The sequence below is a fragment of the Heloderma suspectum genome, chromosome 4 (genome assembly GCF_057233095.1).
Source record: "Heloderma suspectum isolate Gila_16-S chromosome 4, 16-S_ref, whole genome shotgun sequence".
Taxonomy (NCBI): Eukaryota; Metazoa; Chordata; class Lepidosauria; order Squamata; family Helodermatidae; genus Heloderma; species Heloderma suspectum.
Window position 1 is genome coordinate 10131615 of NC_139461.1, and position 16201 is coordinate 10147815.

The window sequence follows — 16201 nt, forward strand, 5'->3', positions numbered from 1 at the left end:
CCAGGAATAAGAACAACTGGAATGAACCCCTAGTCCAGAAGAAGTGTTTGTGGGAATGTCAGGGCCTGTCCTGAGTCTGTAGCTGGTGCAAAGTAACTACAGTCAACAACATAGCTCTATGTTAAAAGATTGAGGGAGACTGGGAACCCATATGATGGTTGTCCCTGATTCACCAGTTACAGCTGGGCCTGCCTCATTAGTAGCCAGAGCTGAGTCTTACTTCTCATGAATAGACTCTTCCTCCTTTTTAGAGCCTTCCTCATGAGTATACCCTAGGCAAAAGGGTTTTTAGGCAGCCAGGTAGGCACTCCAACAGTGGTTTTATTCATTCATTCATTCACAATATTGATATACAGCTCCACATCAAAGATTTTGGAGTGGTGAGTGACAAGATACAAGAATAAAATCCCATAATTAAAACAGTTAAAATATTTTAAAAGAACAGATCCTGAACTGCAGCTGGTCATTCAGGGAAGGGCTCTTGAAATAGCAGTGTCTTCAGGAGGCGCCGAGAACAACGCAACGTTGGCACCTGCCTGACCTCCAGAAGCAGAGAATTCCACAGGAAGTGGGCCACCACACTGAAGGCACTTTTCCTGGTAGACTCCAAAGACCTCAGCGACCGGGCAGGTTGGTAAAGAAGGAGGTGCTCGCTCAGGTATCCTGGTCCTGAGTTGTTTAGGGCTTTGTACACTTGTACTAATACCTTAAACCTGGCCCAGTAGCAAATAGGCAGCCAGTGCAGTTCCCTCAGCAAAGGAGTTGCACGCTGAAAAGGGGCAGCTCCCGACAACAGCCAAGCTGCTGCATTCTGCACTAGCTCCAGCTTCCAGACCAGCCTCAAGGGCAGCCCCACATAGAGCGTGTTGCAGTAATCCAGTCTTGAGGTTACTAATGCTTGTACCACTGTGGCCAAGCCATCCCTGTCCAGGAGAGGCCATAGTTGGTGAACCAGCTGAAGGTGGTAAAAGCTTCTTATCCTCCCACCTGGTCCATCAATGCCAGTTCCATGGTTGACCTTGGAACAGGGTTAAAGGGTTTCTTGGGGATCTCTGGCAAGATGTCTGTGCCCATAGAACACCTCAGGTTGTCTCAGGTCTACCGTAGGTGAGGTGGTGCTATGAAATCTTCCTCCTCCAAAGAGATCTCTCCTGGGCTTGGGTCAGCTGGGAACCTGACAGGTCACAGGGTAATCTTCAACATATCCCCTAAATTCACGTCTGTGAAATGCTGATTGGTGTGTTGGTTTTCAGAGAAAGAGCCATAAAGCTTCAAGCGGTGTCATTTTGCACCACGGTGCAGGTACAGGAGGAATGGTCTGTATAATTTTTAGCCAGCAGTGACAGCCAGAACAGTTTGCTGGTGGGCAGAACACGATGAAGCCTCAAGAATTATGAGGGTATAATTCAGGCAGCTGGGAAAGGGCAGGAACAGCTTTTAAAATGGGCTGCGATGCAATAACAACAATAAAAAAGATTCCCAGCCAATGTTCAAATTTACCAAAGATCTAAGGAAATATTCATCCGAGTCAATCTCTGTGTATAGAGTTACAGGGTTGCCCTCTTTCAAATACGACCTCAAGTTGCCCGATTTCTCTTGGCCCTGACATGTGCTGCTGTTGTGATCAAAATTCCTGCTTGTTAAATAAAATGGGCTGTTTTAAAAAATAATGGCAGGCTGTGGGGGGACGGGGGGAGGCAGGAGGAGAAAGTGTTTATGCTTCTGCTGAGCTTTATTATTATTCCACTTCACTCAAGTTGCTGCAGGACCATCTGTTGGCATTGTAGATAAAGCCATCAAATGAATAGAAGGGAGTGGGGGAGGGAAGAAGACTCTAAATAGAAACAGACAAGTATCTCTTTTAAGGAACATGTTGGAAGAATTTACTGAGGGCACAACAGCAAGATGAGCACGACCATCGCTACACAAGAACAGCGTGGTTCAGGCCAGTGATCCATCTCATCCAGTCTTCTGTTTCCAGCCTAGCCACATATGAGAAATTTGTTTCAGTTCATGTCTGAGCAGGATTTACCCAGTTGCCAACTTCCAGAGTGGACATGGACGCAGTTGCAATCTGCGATGGGAGTCCGTACACTTCTGAGCGTGTGATGGATCTACCCACCCCCCAAAATGTGGTCAACAGCATGTGTACATTTGAAAAAAACAAACCCTACTTCTTGAATATATGTGCACAAATACACTTTAATTAATGAGCAAAGAATGTGTACCTTTCAAACGTGCACAATTGATGCACGCATTTGGAAAAAAATATGCGCAGGAATACGCACAGTTTTCCATATGAAAAGAAAAAGAAGAAAGCTTGCAGGCTGATTTGAATTTGAGTTGGAATGAGCTCCAAGATAGAATTCGGAGAACTTCAGCGAGCTCAAGTGTTGTTGATCCATGCATCCCTCTTCCAACTAGATGTCTCTGGGAACCAGGGCAGAAAGCCAACTTACCTGCTGCTGGTATCCCCTGCATCTGGCATTTAGAGTCCCATTGCTTGTGAACACAGAGGCTCCATTGACAGACCAATCCTTCCCATGCATTTGCTAATTCTTATGAACTACCCTTTTATACTTCTTAGCAGGGTGGTAGTTAAGAACCAGTAACCAGATGGAGTTACTGGGAGGAAGGAGCCATGATAGATAAGACTGAGGATCCATCCAGTCCAGTTAGACAGCTGGCTATTTCATGCATAAGAGAAGTAGTTCCCATGGATCTGAGTTCTGTGATGCAATAGATATGGTACTGGGCACTGGTAGCTCACTCTGTAAACTTGGTCTGTCTATTGCCTGAGGATAAAATGATGGTGGGAGGGATCACGTATGCCTTTATGTGTGTGGTGATGGGGGAACCATGATGTAAAAACTTCTCTCCACAGCCCTCTTGATTTATCCTCACAATAAACCTGTGAGGTAGGTTAGATTGAAAGTTGGTGACTGGCCCAGCATCACTCTGTAAAGTTCATCACTATGTGGGGATTCGAACCCAGGTCTCCCCACATCATCCATAAAGCAGACACACTTTCAAGTATATATACACGTTGCTGGGGGGCGGGGAGGGGGGTTGTACCAAATCAGACCATCAGTGTATCTAACCCTGTACTTTCTGTGGCTCTCCAAGGTCTCAGTTAGAGAATGGTCTCACCCCACTGCCCCCCCCCCCAAATAAAAGTCTGGCAATTGGTCCAGAGTTGCAAGCCAACAAGGACTAGCCCCCACTTCCCTGGCTGGTTGGCAAATCCATTCCGGAGAATCCCCAACATTCCAGGAAACACAATGTAGGAAAATGTATTGATGTAGAATTTTTTAAAAGCTAGGGTAGCAGCCACAGGACTCAGGAAGAAGGAATTCCAGGGTCATTCTGTCATAGTTTTTTACTAGCCTGTGTTGGTCATTTTGTTGGAACTGTGATATCCACCCTCAAGAGACCCTTACCCTGTTGTTGTTTACAGAATCACTTATCCTAGGATGAAATAGATGGGACTCATGAATCCTTCTCTTCATCCTGGGATCTATTTTAACCCAGTTTTGCCTCTGATTCACCCCTTGAATGTGTATTTTAAAATCCAGGCAAGTGCAGGATTCTTGATCCAAGCTAACGATTCAGTTGATTTTGACTGAAGAAGTTGCCAGCTTCAGTCTGACACAAAATGCCAGAAAATGCCAATGGATGCCAAAACTTAAGAGTGGCAGCGGGGCCATTCATTGCCATAAATCCCTCAAAATATTATGCAAAGCCAAAAAGAAACAAATTATGCACAAAGAAAAGCCCATTTGCATCCATAATTAAGGACACACTTCAACAAATGTGTTAATTCACATTTATCCATGTGTTTTCTGAATTTTCACACCTTAACATGAACCAGTTTTGATCAGTATGTTTTCTTGGAGAAGATGGATTATTCTGAGTAGTGAGAAGTTGTGTTGGTAAGAGGAAAGGTACAGATAACAGCAGGAAGGTGTGTGTAGTAGCATTTGACTGAAGGCCAGGAGAGAATGAGGAAGTCCTGAGTCATTTAGGGTGCAATCCTATGCCTGTTTAGGCAGAATATCAGCCATACTTCTCCCAGCATCCCCCAGCCATAATGGCCAGCTGGGGCATGTCAGGAGTTGTAGGGCATTTTTCTGTCTAAAGAGGCAAAGGATTGCACCCTTACTTATTTTAAAATGTATATGCAGCCTCTCCAAATGATCAAGGCTGACAGCCAGTTAAATCAATCCATGAATAGTTGTATCAGCATACCCATTATTTAACCCAGACTGTAGTTTTTTAGGGTGCAATCCTATGCTGTACACCCTGGCTACTCATGTATGAGTGTCCTATGCAGATTGGGAGGCATGTTGCATTTTCCACTCTGGATTTAAGCTAGATGGGTGTTTTTGCCTGTCTAGTAGAGGTTTCGGGGAGGGGGAGGGAAGGAGGCTGGGGCAACCATAGGATTTATAGGATGGCTGCCACCCTGGTCTCCTCCCCTCTCCCCACGGGAATGCCCATTTCCCCTTGTCTCCGTGCTCCATTTACCAAGCATGGAGAGGTAGCTGGCGTGGTTCTCTCTCCAGGGTCGGACCTCGGAGCCAGGAAACTGATCAATCCTATGTTCCCCAGACTCTGCTCTCTTAGGGCGCAATCCTATGCATGTTAGGTGTACTGGGAGTTGTAGGCCTTTTCTCTGTCTAAACTTTCATAGGATTGTGCCCTTAGTCTAGTATTTTATAGTCTGATAGGCAGCTGCTGTTCAGAATCTCAGGCAGAGAAATCCCCCCCGCCCCCAATCAGCTGCTACCTGATTCTTTTAACTGGAATTATCACAGATTGAACCTGGGACCTTTTACACGCAAAACGTGTGCTCTGCTGTTAAGCTATAACTTCTGCATCAGGAAAAGGCAAATCTCTTCCAGCATTGGTAAAGTTATAACTGAATTCTGCCCAAAGCAGAATGATGGCAAAAAAATCATAGAGCCATCTTATGGTCCTTGTGCAAGCATCCCAGGGACCATAGGATGGCTTGGGTGACCCCTTCGAGGTTGGAAACAGCACTTTTTCCTCAGAAGGCGGAGCTGGAGATCTGACTTCAGACCCCTCCGCCTCACAACTGGTGTGGAAAGAACTGCAGCAGCTGCTCTCCAAGGTCGGTAGAGCAACTGAGGAGGAAAGGGGGTGTTCTGGTGGGTGGGCAGGGGAGGAAACCAGAGAGGCCAGGATACGAATCATTCCAGGCCTCTTCTAGCCTCCTTCTCTCCCCCTCTGAAGTGCCCTTGCTAGATGGGCTGATAAGACAGTCTAGTGAAAATACAGGAAATTGGAAGTTGGGGAAGTGAAGATTGCCTCTGCCACTCCTCCTGCCCTACCGGCTTCAGCCCAGGAGGGCACAGGAATCTCTGAAGCCGCCAAGTTCAGGGGCTTCGGAGGGATGAGGACACAGCCCATAGGATTGCACCCTTAAAGGGTTGTATCCCATGTTAGACCTACTTAGAGTAGACCCATTGAAATGAATGTGACTTGTGGTCGACTAACATTGGATACAAGCCAAGGATTCCAGCTTAGGCAAAGCATCTGAATAACACAGAGGGAAACACACAACAAAAGAAGAAAAGGAAAGAATGAAAACTACTTTGTGCCAAAGTCGTGCTTTGGAATGTTCAAAGCTCCCAGGTTGCATGAGAGTTGGGTGGGCTTTGAGAGCAAGCAAGGCGCAGGTCTTTCTGGTCAGAGCAGTTGCCTGTGCTGTAGGTCAGGGAGGGGCCATAGCTCAGAGGTAGGGAGAAGGTCCCAAGTTTAACCCTTGGCAACCGGAAAAACTCCTACCTGAAACCCTGGAGAGCCGCTGCACATCAGTGGCAACAGTCCTGGGCTAGATGGACCAAGGGCCGGACTCGGTAGAAGGGGGCTTCCTATGTGTCCAAGGCCTTGGCTCCTGATAATCACTTGGGGGGAAATCTGATTTGTTGTGGCAGCTGCATTCAAGAATGAAGGATGGTATTAAATTCAGTTTCCCTCCATCAGTGTGTAGCAACTATTCTGCCACTGCTCTCTCAAGCGCCCTGCCGTAGTCCAGGTGTCTGGACTACAACTCCCATTAGCCCCAGTCACAGTGGCCAGTTGTCAAGGATGATGGGATTTGTAGCCCAAAGCTTCTGGGAGCCACCCAGTTGAAGAAGGCTTCTATAGGATCTCGTTCCCTGGCGCTGCCATATTGCCCATGATTTCTTTGCTTTCAGTGTTCACTGCAGTGAAATTAGCCTCAACCAGGACCAATTATTCTTGGAGTGACCTGGTATAAGACAGGCTTGAACATATCCTTCTAGCTTTCGAATGACCTGGAGATGTGACCCAACTTTGTTATAAAAGAGAGTGATAGTTATAAAATACCCTTAAGATCTGTGGCCCTCCCGCCGTGCCACCCCCACCCCCAACATCTTGTTCCCTCTCCACTTGTCTCATATTGGGCACTTAATGAATTTGTCCCAGCTTCAAGCACAAAGAGGTCAACGCTATGGACTGGAGCCATGCTGGAAGGGAAACAAAATGTGGAGGTCAAGATCTCAGCTGTGGAGTTAACAAGCAGAAGTGGGAGGCAGCTTGGAGGAGTAATAAAGTCTTGAGAAAAGGAAGAGGACAAATATATATATATATATATATATATATATAGAGAGAGAGAGAGAGAGAGAGAGAGAGGAGGGTTGAATCAGCTGTTCAGTCTGTGTTTGATTTTTTTTTGGGGGGGGGTCCCAATGCCTTGCAATTCTAGGATATATCCACTATGGCTTTTAGCAGTACACGGAGATGCAATATACTTTCTGCTATCTTCTCAGGTCCTTGTAACCTGAAACTAATAAATAGCTGCAGGGCCTTTTAAACCTTTCTGTACCTTTTTTATAAAAGGGCTTTACTAATCTGACACTGGGGCCAAATCTCCCCTGCATTAAGTGAAAAAAAAATCAATAGCATAATTTGGGGGTCTTTTTATAGAGATGAACTACAACCCTTCCCCAAAATTTTCTGCCTCATTTGCAGGTGATAATATGGAGGGTAATTTTTGTGATTTTGCAGCGCTTTGGGCTTGGATTTTGTAGTAAAAGCAAATTGGTCTCTGGGTAAAAAGTGCTTCTCTTAATAGCCACCAGGTGGCAGGTGCCATTTTCTCCCACTGCCAAGCTGTCAGGGTGGAAACTGAGCCCATAGAGCCCCAGAGCATATCTGATTCTGAGGAGGAACAGCAATTCGTGGGAGAGGAGCCAGCTCATCCCTCACAGGCACAGCAGCTGGCAGAGATTCCTCCTGCTGGCATTCCTGGGATAGATAGTGACCCTGGCAGTGAGAGAGTGTGGGAGGGGGGCTTGCTAGACGCTCAACGCAGATGCAGGGAGTGACGAGCGATGGAGGGTGCGGAAAGGAGGCGTAGCACCCGTTTGGCACGCAAGCAACGGCTGCCTCCCATGGCCCCAAGGGAAAGAGGGAGGATCTCTCCCTAGCCCATAAGTTCTGGGTCTTCAAGTGACTCTCTTTCAAATGGGGATCAACTGCCTACTTGAAGCTTAGGCCACTCTGCTGTTCCTTGCTTTATTCGCTGGTGATTAGCATCTGAAAGAGTCATTAAGTTGTAAAAGGATTAAAGCTTTGAAAAGAGTCCTTTCGTTTGTGTCTTGAGTTGGCTATTGGAGTCTACTGAAAAAGGCCGCCAGGGAGCTCCTGACACAAGCCTTGTACAGAGGGAGCATTCTGGGAAAAGCCAGTGGTGGCTTCCAGCCAGCTGCCACCAAGAGAATTGCAACTACCATCACCACCATGAAGCACAGTTGATGCCAGCAGCAAACTTTTTTCTTCTTTTTTAAAGTGGTGTAGTTGATCTTGCACCTTACCAATTTGGTCTGAGAGTTCAAATATCTTTGAACATTTGCCCTTGTAGTAACTATGGCCCAACTTTTAGCCCAGTACCATTTCTCAAGGAATTTATCAGTTACAAAATTCAATATGCAAAAATATAAAATTTTGTTCAGGATTTGTTTATAGTGCAGGGGTACACTCCGGGAGAGAGTGGAGGACAAGAAGGCCTGGCGTGCTATGGGGTCACGGAGAGTCAGACACGACTTAACGACTGAACAACAACAACAACATTTATACAGGGATGTTACCTGGTTCCTGTAATGTACTCCAGCGTTAATTCCTCTGGGGGTCTCTCAGTTCTTGGATACCTTACTCTTGTACTTTTTCCTCCCACACACATTCTCCTGGAGGATTTTATTTTAATTTTATTTTAAATGCTGAATAGCCATTTTAAGTTGATGCCATAGTTACAATGGGGGGTATTACATCCTTCAGACATCAAATATCTTAGATGTGCATCGTTTATTTCTACTTTTACCTCAGTCAGTTAGTCAGATCTCCTGTCCCTTTCATGAAATCCAAGATGATTATGGTGATGGGTGGTAGTTCTGTGGGTTTCCAGTCAATCATCTGATAACAAGGAATCTTACACGAGAAGTATGAGCTGTGCCTGTAGGGGTTGGGGGCAGGGGGTGATCACACAACATTGGCTGCATTTCTGGTCATGCAAGAGGCTGTTTGGATCCTGTCCAATGTGTATGATATGACACAGATTAGTGAATATATATGTAAATGTTTTTTATTTTATTTATTTACAACACTGATATACTGTTCCACATCTCAAACAGATTCCAGAGTGGTGAACAATAAAAGATATAAAGATAAAGTAATAGAACACCATATTCAAGATTTGTTATTAAAAAAAAACACAGATACCAGTAAAAACCATGGCTGGTGAGTCAAGGAAGGCTTCCTGAAATAAAGATGCTGTCAGGAGATGCTGGAAGCAACACAGAGGTGGCACCAACCTGACCTCCAGAGGTAGGGAGTTCCATAGAAGGGGGGCCGCCACACAAAAGCTCTTCTCCAGGTGAACTCTAGTTGGGCCATAGGTCCATGCGGAACCACCAGGAGCATGCCCTTTGATGACCTCAGTGACTGGGCAGGTTCATAAGGGAGAAGATGCTCTCTCAAGTATTTATGCCCCACCGGGACTTGTTTGTCAAGGACATTTAGGTGTCATGCTACTGCCCCGAACTCTGAGCAGTGAGCAGAATATTTTGCTCCTTGTGTACACCACTAAACTTTCCCTTGCCACAACTGCAGCCCTTGCCGGACAGTTTGTCCAAGTGGAAGAGAATGGAGGAGCACTCCACTTGGTGTCAGTCAGGGCCACCAGGGGCCCTCTTTTATAGAGGACAGTCCTCTATTTCAAGGTCTTCCGCCAGAGGACTGTTGGCTTTTGGAAGGGCTGTCTTGTTCAATTTCAAACCTTACGTTTTGTTGCCCATCAACAGCACTTGGGCAGCCGATTGAACAGGCAGGCACATAGAGCACTGGGTCACAGTCTATGTGACGCTATGGTGAGCCATACTGAATTTCTATTTAAATCATAGTCATTATTTCTCAATTTGTAGCTATGCATATAACTTAGCATATGCCAATTTCATGCAAAACAGTGCCCCCTTTTGTGTTCGTTTTTGGAGGATGCATTTCCTCTTGTTTTGGTGATTCATATGTGGCCACCCTGTCTCTCTGTGTGTGCCTCCTCCTCCTCCTCTTCCTGGACCCAACAAAATGGGCCACACTGCAGCTGGAAAAGCTCCAGCAGGAGCAATAGTCTGTTATCCTACAGCTTGTATGTAAAGAAGTCAGATTACTAACCCTCATTTCTCTTTGCTGCATGAAAGATAATGCAAAACAGTAATCACATTCCGTATCGCATCTTGAAAAGTGTCCGGAGTCCCAAGACACATGTCCTGCTGCTGCCTTGGGCCCGCTCCGCCCGTAATTGCTTTGGGCTTCTGTTCAGCGTGTTGCAGGTTTGAATCTCTAGGTGATGGCAAAGTTCGTTGCTTTCAGGTTGGAGAGGGATTATCCAGTCTAATGAAACCAAGCGGATCTTTCTGTTCTTTCACAGTAAGGTGAAGCTTAGCAGTTATTCAGGTCAAAGTCTTACAAAATTAAAAATGAGATAGAGTAAGGACTGCACATTGTTTACCTTGTATACTTTATGCTGTGGACTGGGCTTTGCAACCATAAAACCTGCCAATTCTTTTTGGGGGGCTCAGATGGACAACTGATAGCTGATTTGCATCCCTAGGTCTTTTTGAGCCCTATCTGTATTTGCTTAAGGCTCACATATTAGCTTAAGGCCCACAGAATTTCTGCAACAGTTTGGGAGAGCTGTTTGGGAGGAGCTGTGATATGCAAAGCTGTGAAGAGAATATTGTGAGCTCCCAGCTATTGTGAGATAGCTGGGTGTGTATTGCTAAAGACAGATGCAAAGAAACTCTGGCTTTTATTTTGTTTCATGCTCCCCACTTCCTGGCATGGTGAGATGTTCTAGGGGCAGCATTAATGGCATTCGTTTTCTGTCAGCAGGAGACCACTGTAGACTTACAGTCCCCTTGTGCATCTGTCTTTGTTTGAAAATATGCAGAGTGCATAGTGGCAGCGATGTACTCCTATAAGTCCCCCACCCCCACCCCCAACATGGTCTGGCAATAGGGAACTTTGCAAAAAGGCTTAGAAACTCCCCGTGTAGCAGGACAGGCTGGGGTGTGTCTTGAGGTGTAAATGACTGTGGCAACCTCTTGTAATTATTTTAAGGGGGGACCCTTGTAAAGAAGGGGAAACAGTATGGAAACGCTCGCCCCTGCCCAGATTCATAACAGGCTGTAACCAAGCCCACCCACCCCCTTAATTAGGGCTGAGCTGAGCCCCCTGCCGCCTCCATCCAATTTTGTTACGCCATTCATACTTGGACAAGTTGAGGATCTTGGAGAGAAGAAAGCATCAAAAGTCATGCTTCTTTCTTTTCTGACCCAGAAGTCTCCTAGAGTGAAGGCAGGACGCAAATTCTGATGTTTAACAAATGGACATGATGTTCTTGTACATACCCGCACCATGAGGGCTTTCATGGAAGTTGTTGTACGTTGGAAAATACAATACAGCTTTTAATAAGTTCAATAACCCCACAGATTAGACCACTGTACAAAGGTTGTCACTTACAGTTTTGCAAGCTTGGGAGAAATGTATCTTATTTATTTATTACATTTATATCCCGCCTTTTTTCCTCCTTAAGGAACCCGAGGCGGCATACATTATCCTCCTCCTCTCCATTTTAGCCTCAGAACGACAACCCTGTGAGGTAGGTTGGGCTGAGAGTCTGTGACGGGCCCAAAGTCACCCAATGAGCTTCCATGTCTGAGTGGGGACTAGAACCCGGATCGCCCGACTCCCAGTCCAACACTCTAGCCACTACACCACACTGGCTCTGATGGTCCTTTTCTTACAATCTCCCTCTCTCTCTGATGGTCCAAAGCCACAGTGTAGCATATCTCTGCCTCTGCATCACCCTTGCCCTAAGAGCTCAGGGTGAGAATATACCCTGAATATTTTATGGTTCTACTTCAGAAATCTGCAATCCCCTCCCCCTGCCCGTAACCCCCCAGGGCCAAACAAAACACTGCTCTTTAGTGCCTTGGTGCTTTGAAAATGGGACCATACAATTGTTACAGTATTTGACTGAAAACCTAGGACATCATCCGGCGGAAACATCCCCTCTGTGGAATGAGTGGAAGCTCTATCAAAGCACGGTCATGCTTTGATAATATTTGCCAGTTCGTTAAGAGCATTTCATGATTTCCTGTTGCAGCACACATCCTGCTACTCATCCCACTTGTACATTCAGAACAACACACGCACGCACCATGTTATTTATTTCAACAGTTCTCTCCATTTTTTTCTGATGAAAAATATTCAAGGTGGGTACCAACATACAAAAATATTATATATACACACAATTGTCAGATGAATATTACAGTAAAACCACATTTAAAAAAGTTTTCAGTTTAAAATACATTAATTTTGAATTCCTTTCCCCCTTTCTTTGTTCTGTTCTATTGTTCCATGTCTTCTTTTTTCCTCCATGATTCAAGGTTGTGGGTGAATTTAAAATTCCTATGGAGTACAGCTGCGATGACCTGTTCATGTAATCAGTTTGGATATTCATTTGCTCCATCAATAGATAACCCTATCCCTTAAAGAACTGTGGCACCTAGGTGACAGAAAATTGACATAACAATCCACTAAAACATGGGGGATGTATCAGTCTTGAAACATACATAATAATTATGTATCATTCCATTTTACATGATAAGCAAAACAGAAAGTTTAAAATGGCTGTGAGAGCTGGACTATAAGGAAGGCTGAGCGCCGAAGAATTGATGCTTTCGAACTGTGGTGCTGGAGAAGACTCTTACGAGTCCCCCGGATGGCAAGGAGGTCAAATCAGTCCATCCTAAAGGAAATCAACCCTGACTGCTCATTGGAAGGACAGATACTGAAGCTGAAGCTCCAATATTTTGGCCACCTAATGCGAAGAGAAAACTCTCTGGAAAAGACCCTGATGCTGGGAAAGACTGAAGGCAAAAGGAGAAGAGGACAGCAGAGGATGAGATGGCTAGATAGCATCACCGATGCAATGAATATGAACTTGAGCACACTCCGGGAGAGAGCGCAGGACAGGAAGGCCTGGCGTGCTATGGTCTATGGGGTCACGAAGAGTCGGACACGACTGAACAACAACAACACATACATTTCTCAATGCTTAATTTAGCCACAACTAACTTGTCCCATTGATTTCAATGGGTCTACTTCACACATGACCAAGTCTGGATCCAACCCAATATGGAATTATATTAGCATGCCAGTTTTAATTTCATAGTCTGACCCTTTAAAGAGTAATTCAATTTCCCACCATTTGAATATGTAAGCTGTGCTAAATTGTTGGCCATCTTTCACATATGTGTGAGCTTAATTTCCAGTTGACACTTCTGTTTTCTGAACGTATAGAACACCTTTCCCCAACCTGATGCAGTCCACCTGCAGTACTTGTGCTGGCTATGAGTGCTAGGAGTTGGAGACCAACATGTCCAGGGGGCTCCAGGTGGGAGAACACTGGTGTAGAACATCACACAAGGCACATTTAATAATGCAGGGTATGGAGTGGTTCCTGATGTAGTGGTAGCAAGTGTCCTGTCCAGCTTGGTTCAAGGCACCCTGAGGGGCTAAAACCAGCAAGGTACGTACAGTCAAGGACCTGGCAACTTAGGTTGCATCAAGTCCAGGCAGGGCCAGTCTGGTTTAAGGGTGCTGAATAGCCAGGCAAGTTAGACCAGGCAGGGTCTTCCGGGATGTTGCCCAGCTCCAAGTTGGGTGAGATTCAAGCAACAGGAGCTGTTGATTCGGCAACAGTCAGAGGCTTTCAGAAGCCTTATGAAGACCAGCAGCTCAATACCTCCAGTTAACTCCACCCCCTCAGAGAAGTAGGTTGTTTCTTAAAGGGCTACTGCCTGATTTGTAGCTGCTGGCTCCTATGGGGTGGGAGTGGTGAAGCCCGTAATGGAGGATTGTCTTCTGCACCAGAGGAGTCAGGTAGAGGCACCTCCTCTGGTCTGGGAAGCCCTGGCCTAGCAGGGATTGGATTAATGGAGGGAGTCTCCTTTGCTTCTGAGTCCTCTTTGGAGCCAGAGGACAGGTCAAGGCTGGGGAACATGACAGTGAGTGAGTTATGAGTTCTCCGGTTTGAATCTCACCTGAGCCATGGACTCTCTAAGTTGCCCTAGGCAAGCCGCTGTTGCCTTAGCCCCATTCCCCATCTGCAATATCCCAGAGAGCCTCTTTCCTTGCAGGAAAAAGGAAGTGTTAGTGTCTGAGTTGGGGGGGGGGCAGAATGCCTCTCCCCACTTGCCTGCCAAACTGATGAGCCCTGAGGAACTCATTCCGAGATAGAGAAGGATGTTGAGGCTCCTTTGGGGCAGGCTTTTATGAGCATCCTAAAGCTCTTACCAAAGCCTGTGCTTGGAGGCATTCATTGGCATCTGTTTTAAGGATGGCTGAGATAGCATATCTGAGTATGGATGGATGAATCCATCCCCGTCTGATATCGGCGGGCACCCGCTAAAGCACTGCCCCTGCTCGAGTCCCGCCTGGACTCGCCCAGCCACCTGCACTCACCCTGGATCCTGTCTGCGAGTTCTTGCCACTCTGCCAAGCTTATTTTTAGGGGGGGAAAGAAGGTCATTAAAAATTTGGGCTGGGAAAGTTTGATATACGCAATATTAGAGGCGTAAATGGGTCATTTATGCCTCTAATATTGCATACATCAGCCTTTCCCAGCCTAAATTTGGGCATATTTAAATATGCACATTTTGAATAACCTCCTTTCTTCTGTAAAAACAAGCTCGGCAAAATGGCGAGCGCTCATGGACAGGTCCAGGTGAGTGCAGGGAATGTCTGGGAGGGTGCAAGCGGGGGCAAGCAAGGCCAGAGGCTCAGAGAGTGTGGTCCGGGGGCACGGGCTGCGGGGAGCCCAACAGACTCCCAGACCCACTCAGATGTCCACGCCATCCTTATATATTTTATGTATGTATGTATGTATGTATTTATTTATTTATTAAATTTATTAATCGCCCATCTGACTGGTCACCCAGCCACTCTGGGCGATGTACAACCCCCATAAAACAATTTAAAACAATAAAATTTTACCATATTTTTTTTTTTTAAATACCCTAATCCACCCCAAATGCCTGCCTGAACAACCACGTTTTTAATGCAGGACGGAAGCTCATTAAAGAGGGGGCATGACGGAGTTCCCTAGGGAGGGAGTTCCACAGAGTGGGGGCCACCACAGAGAAGGCCCTCTTCCTCGTCCCCACCAGTCTAGCTGTCCTGGCTGATGGGACAGAGAGAAGGCCATCTGAGGCTGATCTTGTTAAGCGGCCCGTCTGGTGTTGCTGGAGGCGCTCCTTAAGATAGGCTGGGCTGGAACCATATAGGGTTTTAAAGGTCAAAACCAACACCTTGAATTTGGCCCGGAAAACAACTGGTAACCAGTGCAACTCCTTCAGCACTGGAGTGATGTGATCTCGCCGGCGGCTGCCTTTAATCAGGCGAGCCGCCGCATTCTGTACCAGCTGCAGCTTCCGAACCGTCTTCAAGGGTAACCCCACGTAGAGCGCATTACAGTAGTCTAAACGAGAGGAGACCAGGGCATGTACTACCGCTGGGAGCAGATGGTCGGGAAAGAAGGGGCGCAGCCGCCGTATCAGATGGAGTTGATACAGCGCTGTCCGGCTCACAGCTGACACCTGAGCCTCCATGGACAGCTGGGAGTCCAAAATGACCCCCAGGCTGCGGACCTGGTCTTTCAAGGGTAGCCGTACCCATTCAACACCAGGTCAACATCCCCCAGCCTCCTCTTGTCTCCCACCAAAAGTACCTCGGTCTTGTCAGGGTTGAGCTTCAGCTTATTCCTCCCCATCCAGCCACTCACTGTCTCCAGACATTTGGACAGGGATTCTACGGCCAACCTTGGTGAAGATTTGAATGAGAGGTAGAGCTGCGTGTCATCCACATATTGATGACACTGCACCCCAAACCTCCTGATGATCGCCCCCAGTGGCTTCACATAGATGTTAAATAGCATCGGGGAGAGGATGGAACCCTGTGGCACCCCACAAGTAAGTGGCCACGGGTCCGAAACCTCCTCTCCCAGTGCTACCCTCTGGTACCTGCCGGAGAGGAAGGACCGGAACCACCGCAATACAGTGTCTCCAATGCCCAACCCCTCCAGGCGGTCCAGGAGGATACCGTGGTCAACGGTATCAAAAGCCTCTGAGAGGTCGAGGAGAACAAGGAAGGAGCATTCACCCCTATCCAGAGCCCTCCTCATATCATCCACCAAGGCGACCAAGGCCATATCATCCACCAAGGCGACCAGGGATATATGATCTGCTTGGAACACTCTGAAAATGCTGTAAGGGCTGGTGCTCTCACTTTTCTTTCTTTCCTTTCCTTTCCTTTCCTTTTCTTTTTTTCTTTTTGGTAGCTTTTATGATATGCAAAGTTGATGCTGTCTTTTCTCCAATCTACCTGGTACAATCTGAATTAGGACCATTTTGAACTAGGGATGGGAGAATCAGCGAGGCCCGGTCTCATTGAGGTTCTCCAAGTTCCACCTCGAAGCTCAGTCTGCCTCATTCCCAAATTCAAGCTTTTTGTTTGTCATCCAAATGGGAAAAGTGTCAAAAAATGAGTGCACATTTTTTAAAGTGTGCACTCAAATGCGTACTTTTCTCCATTG

General features: G+C 46.5%; 1 protein-coding gene across 34 annotated transcripts in view; it reads left to right on the forward strand.

Annotated features, from left to right (window-relative positions):
• TSNARE1 (t-SNARE domain containing 1) overlaps positions 1–16201 on the forward strand; it is a 579510-nt gene that overhangs the window by 288239 nt on the left and 275070 nt on the right. For 8 of the 34 annotated variants that reach the window (XM_084848609.1, XM_084848610.1, XM_084848611.1 and 5 more), the window contains one exon: positions 9348–9413. The exons of the other annotated variants lie outside the window; for them this stretch is intronic. In XM_084848609.1, coding sequence (XP_084704735.1) covers positions 9348–9413 — 66 coding nt within the window. The remainder of the gene's footprint in view (positions 1–9347; positions 9414–16201) is intronic. 34 annotated transcript variants of the gene reach the window in all.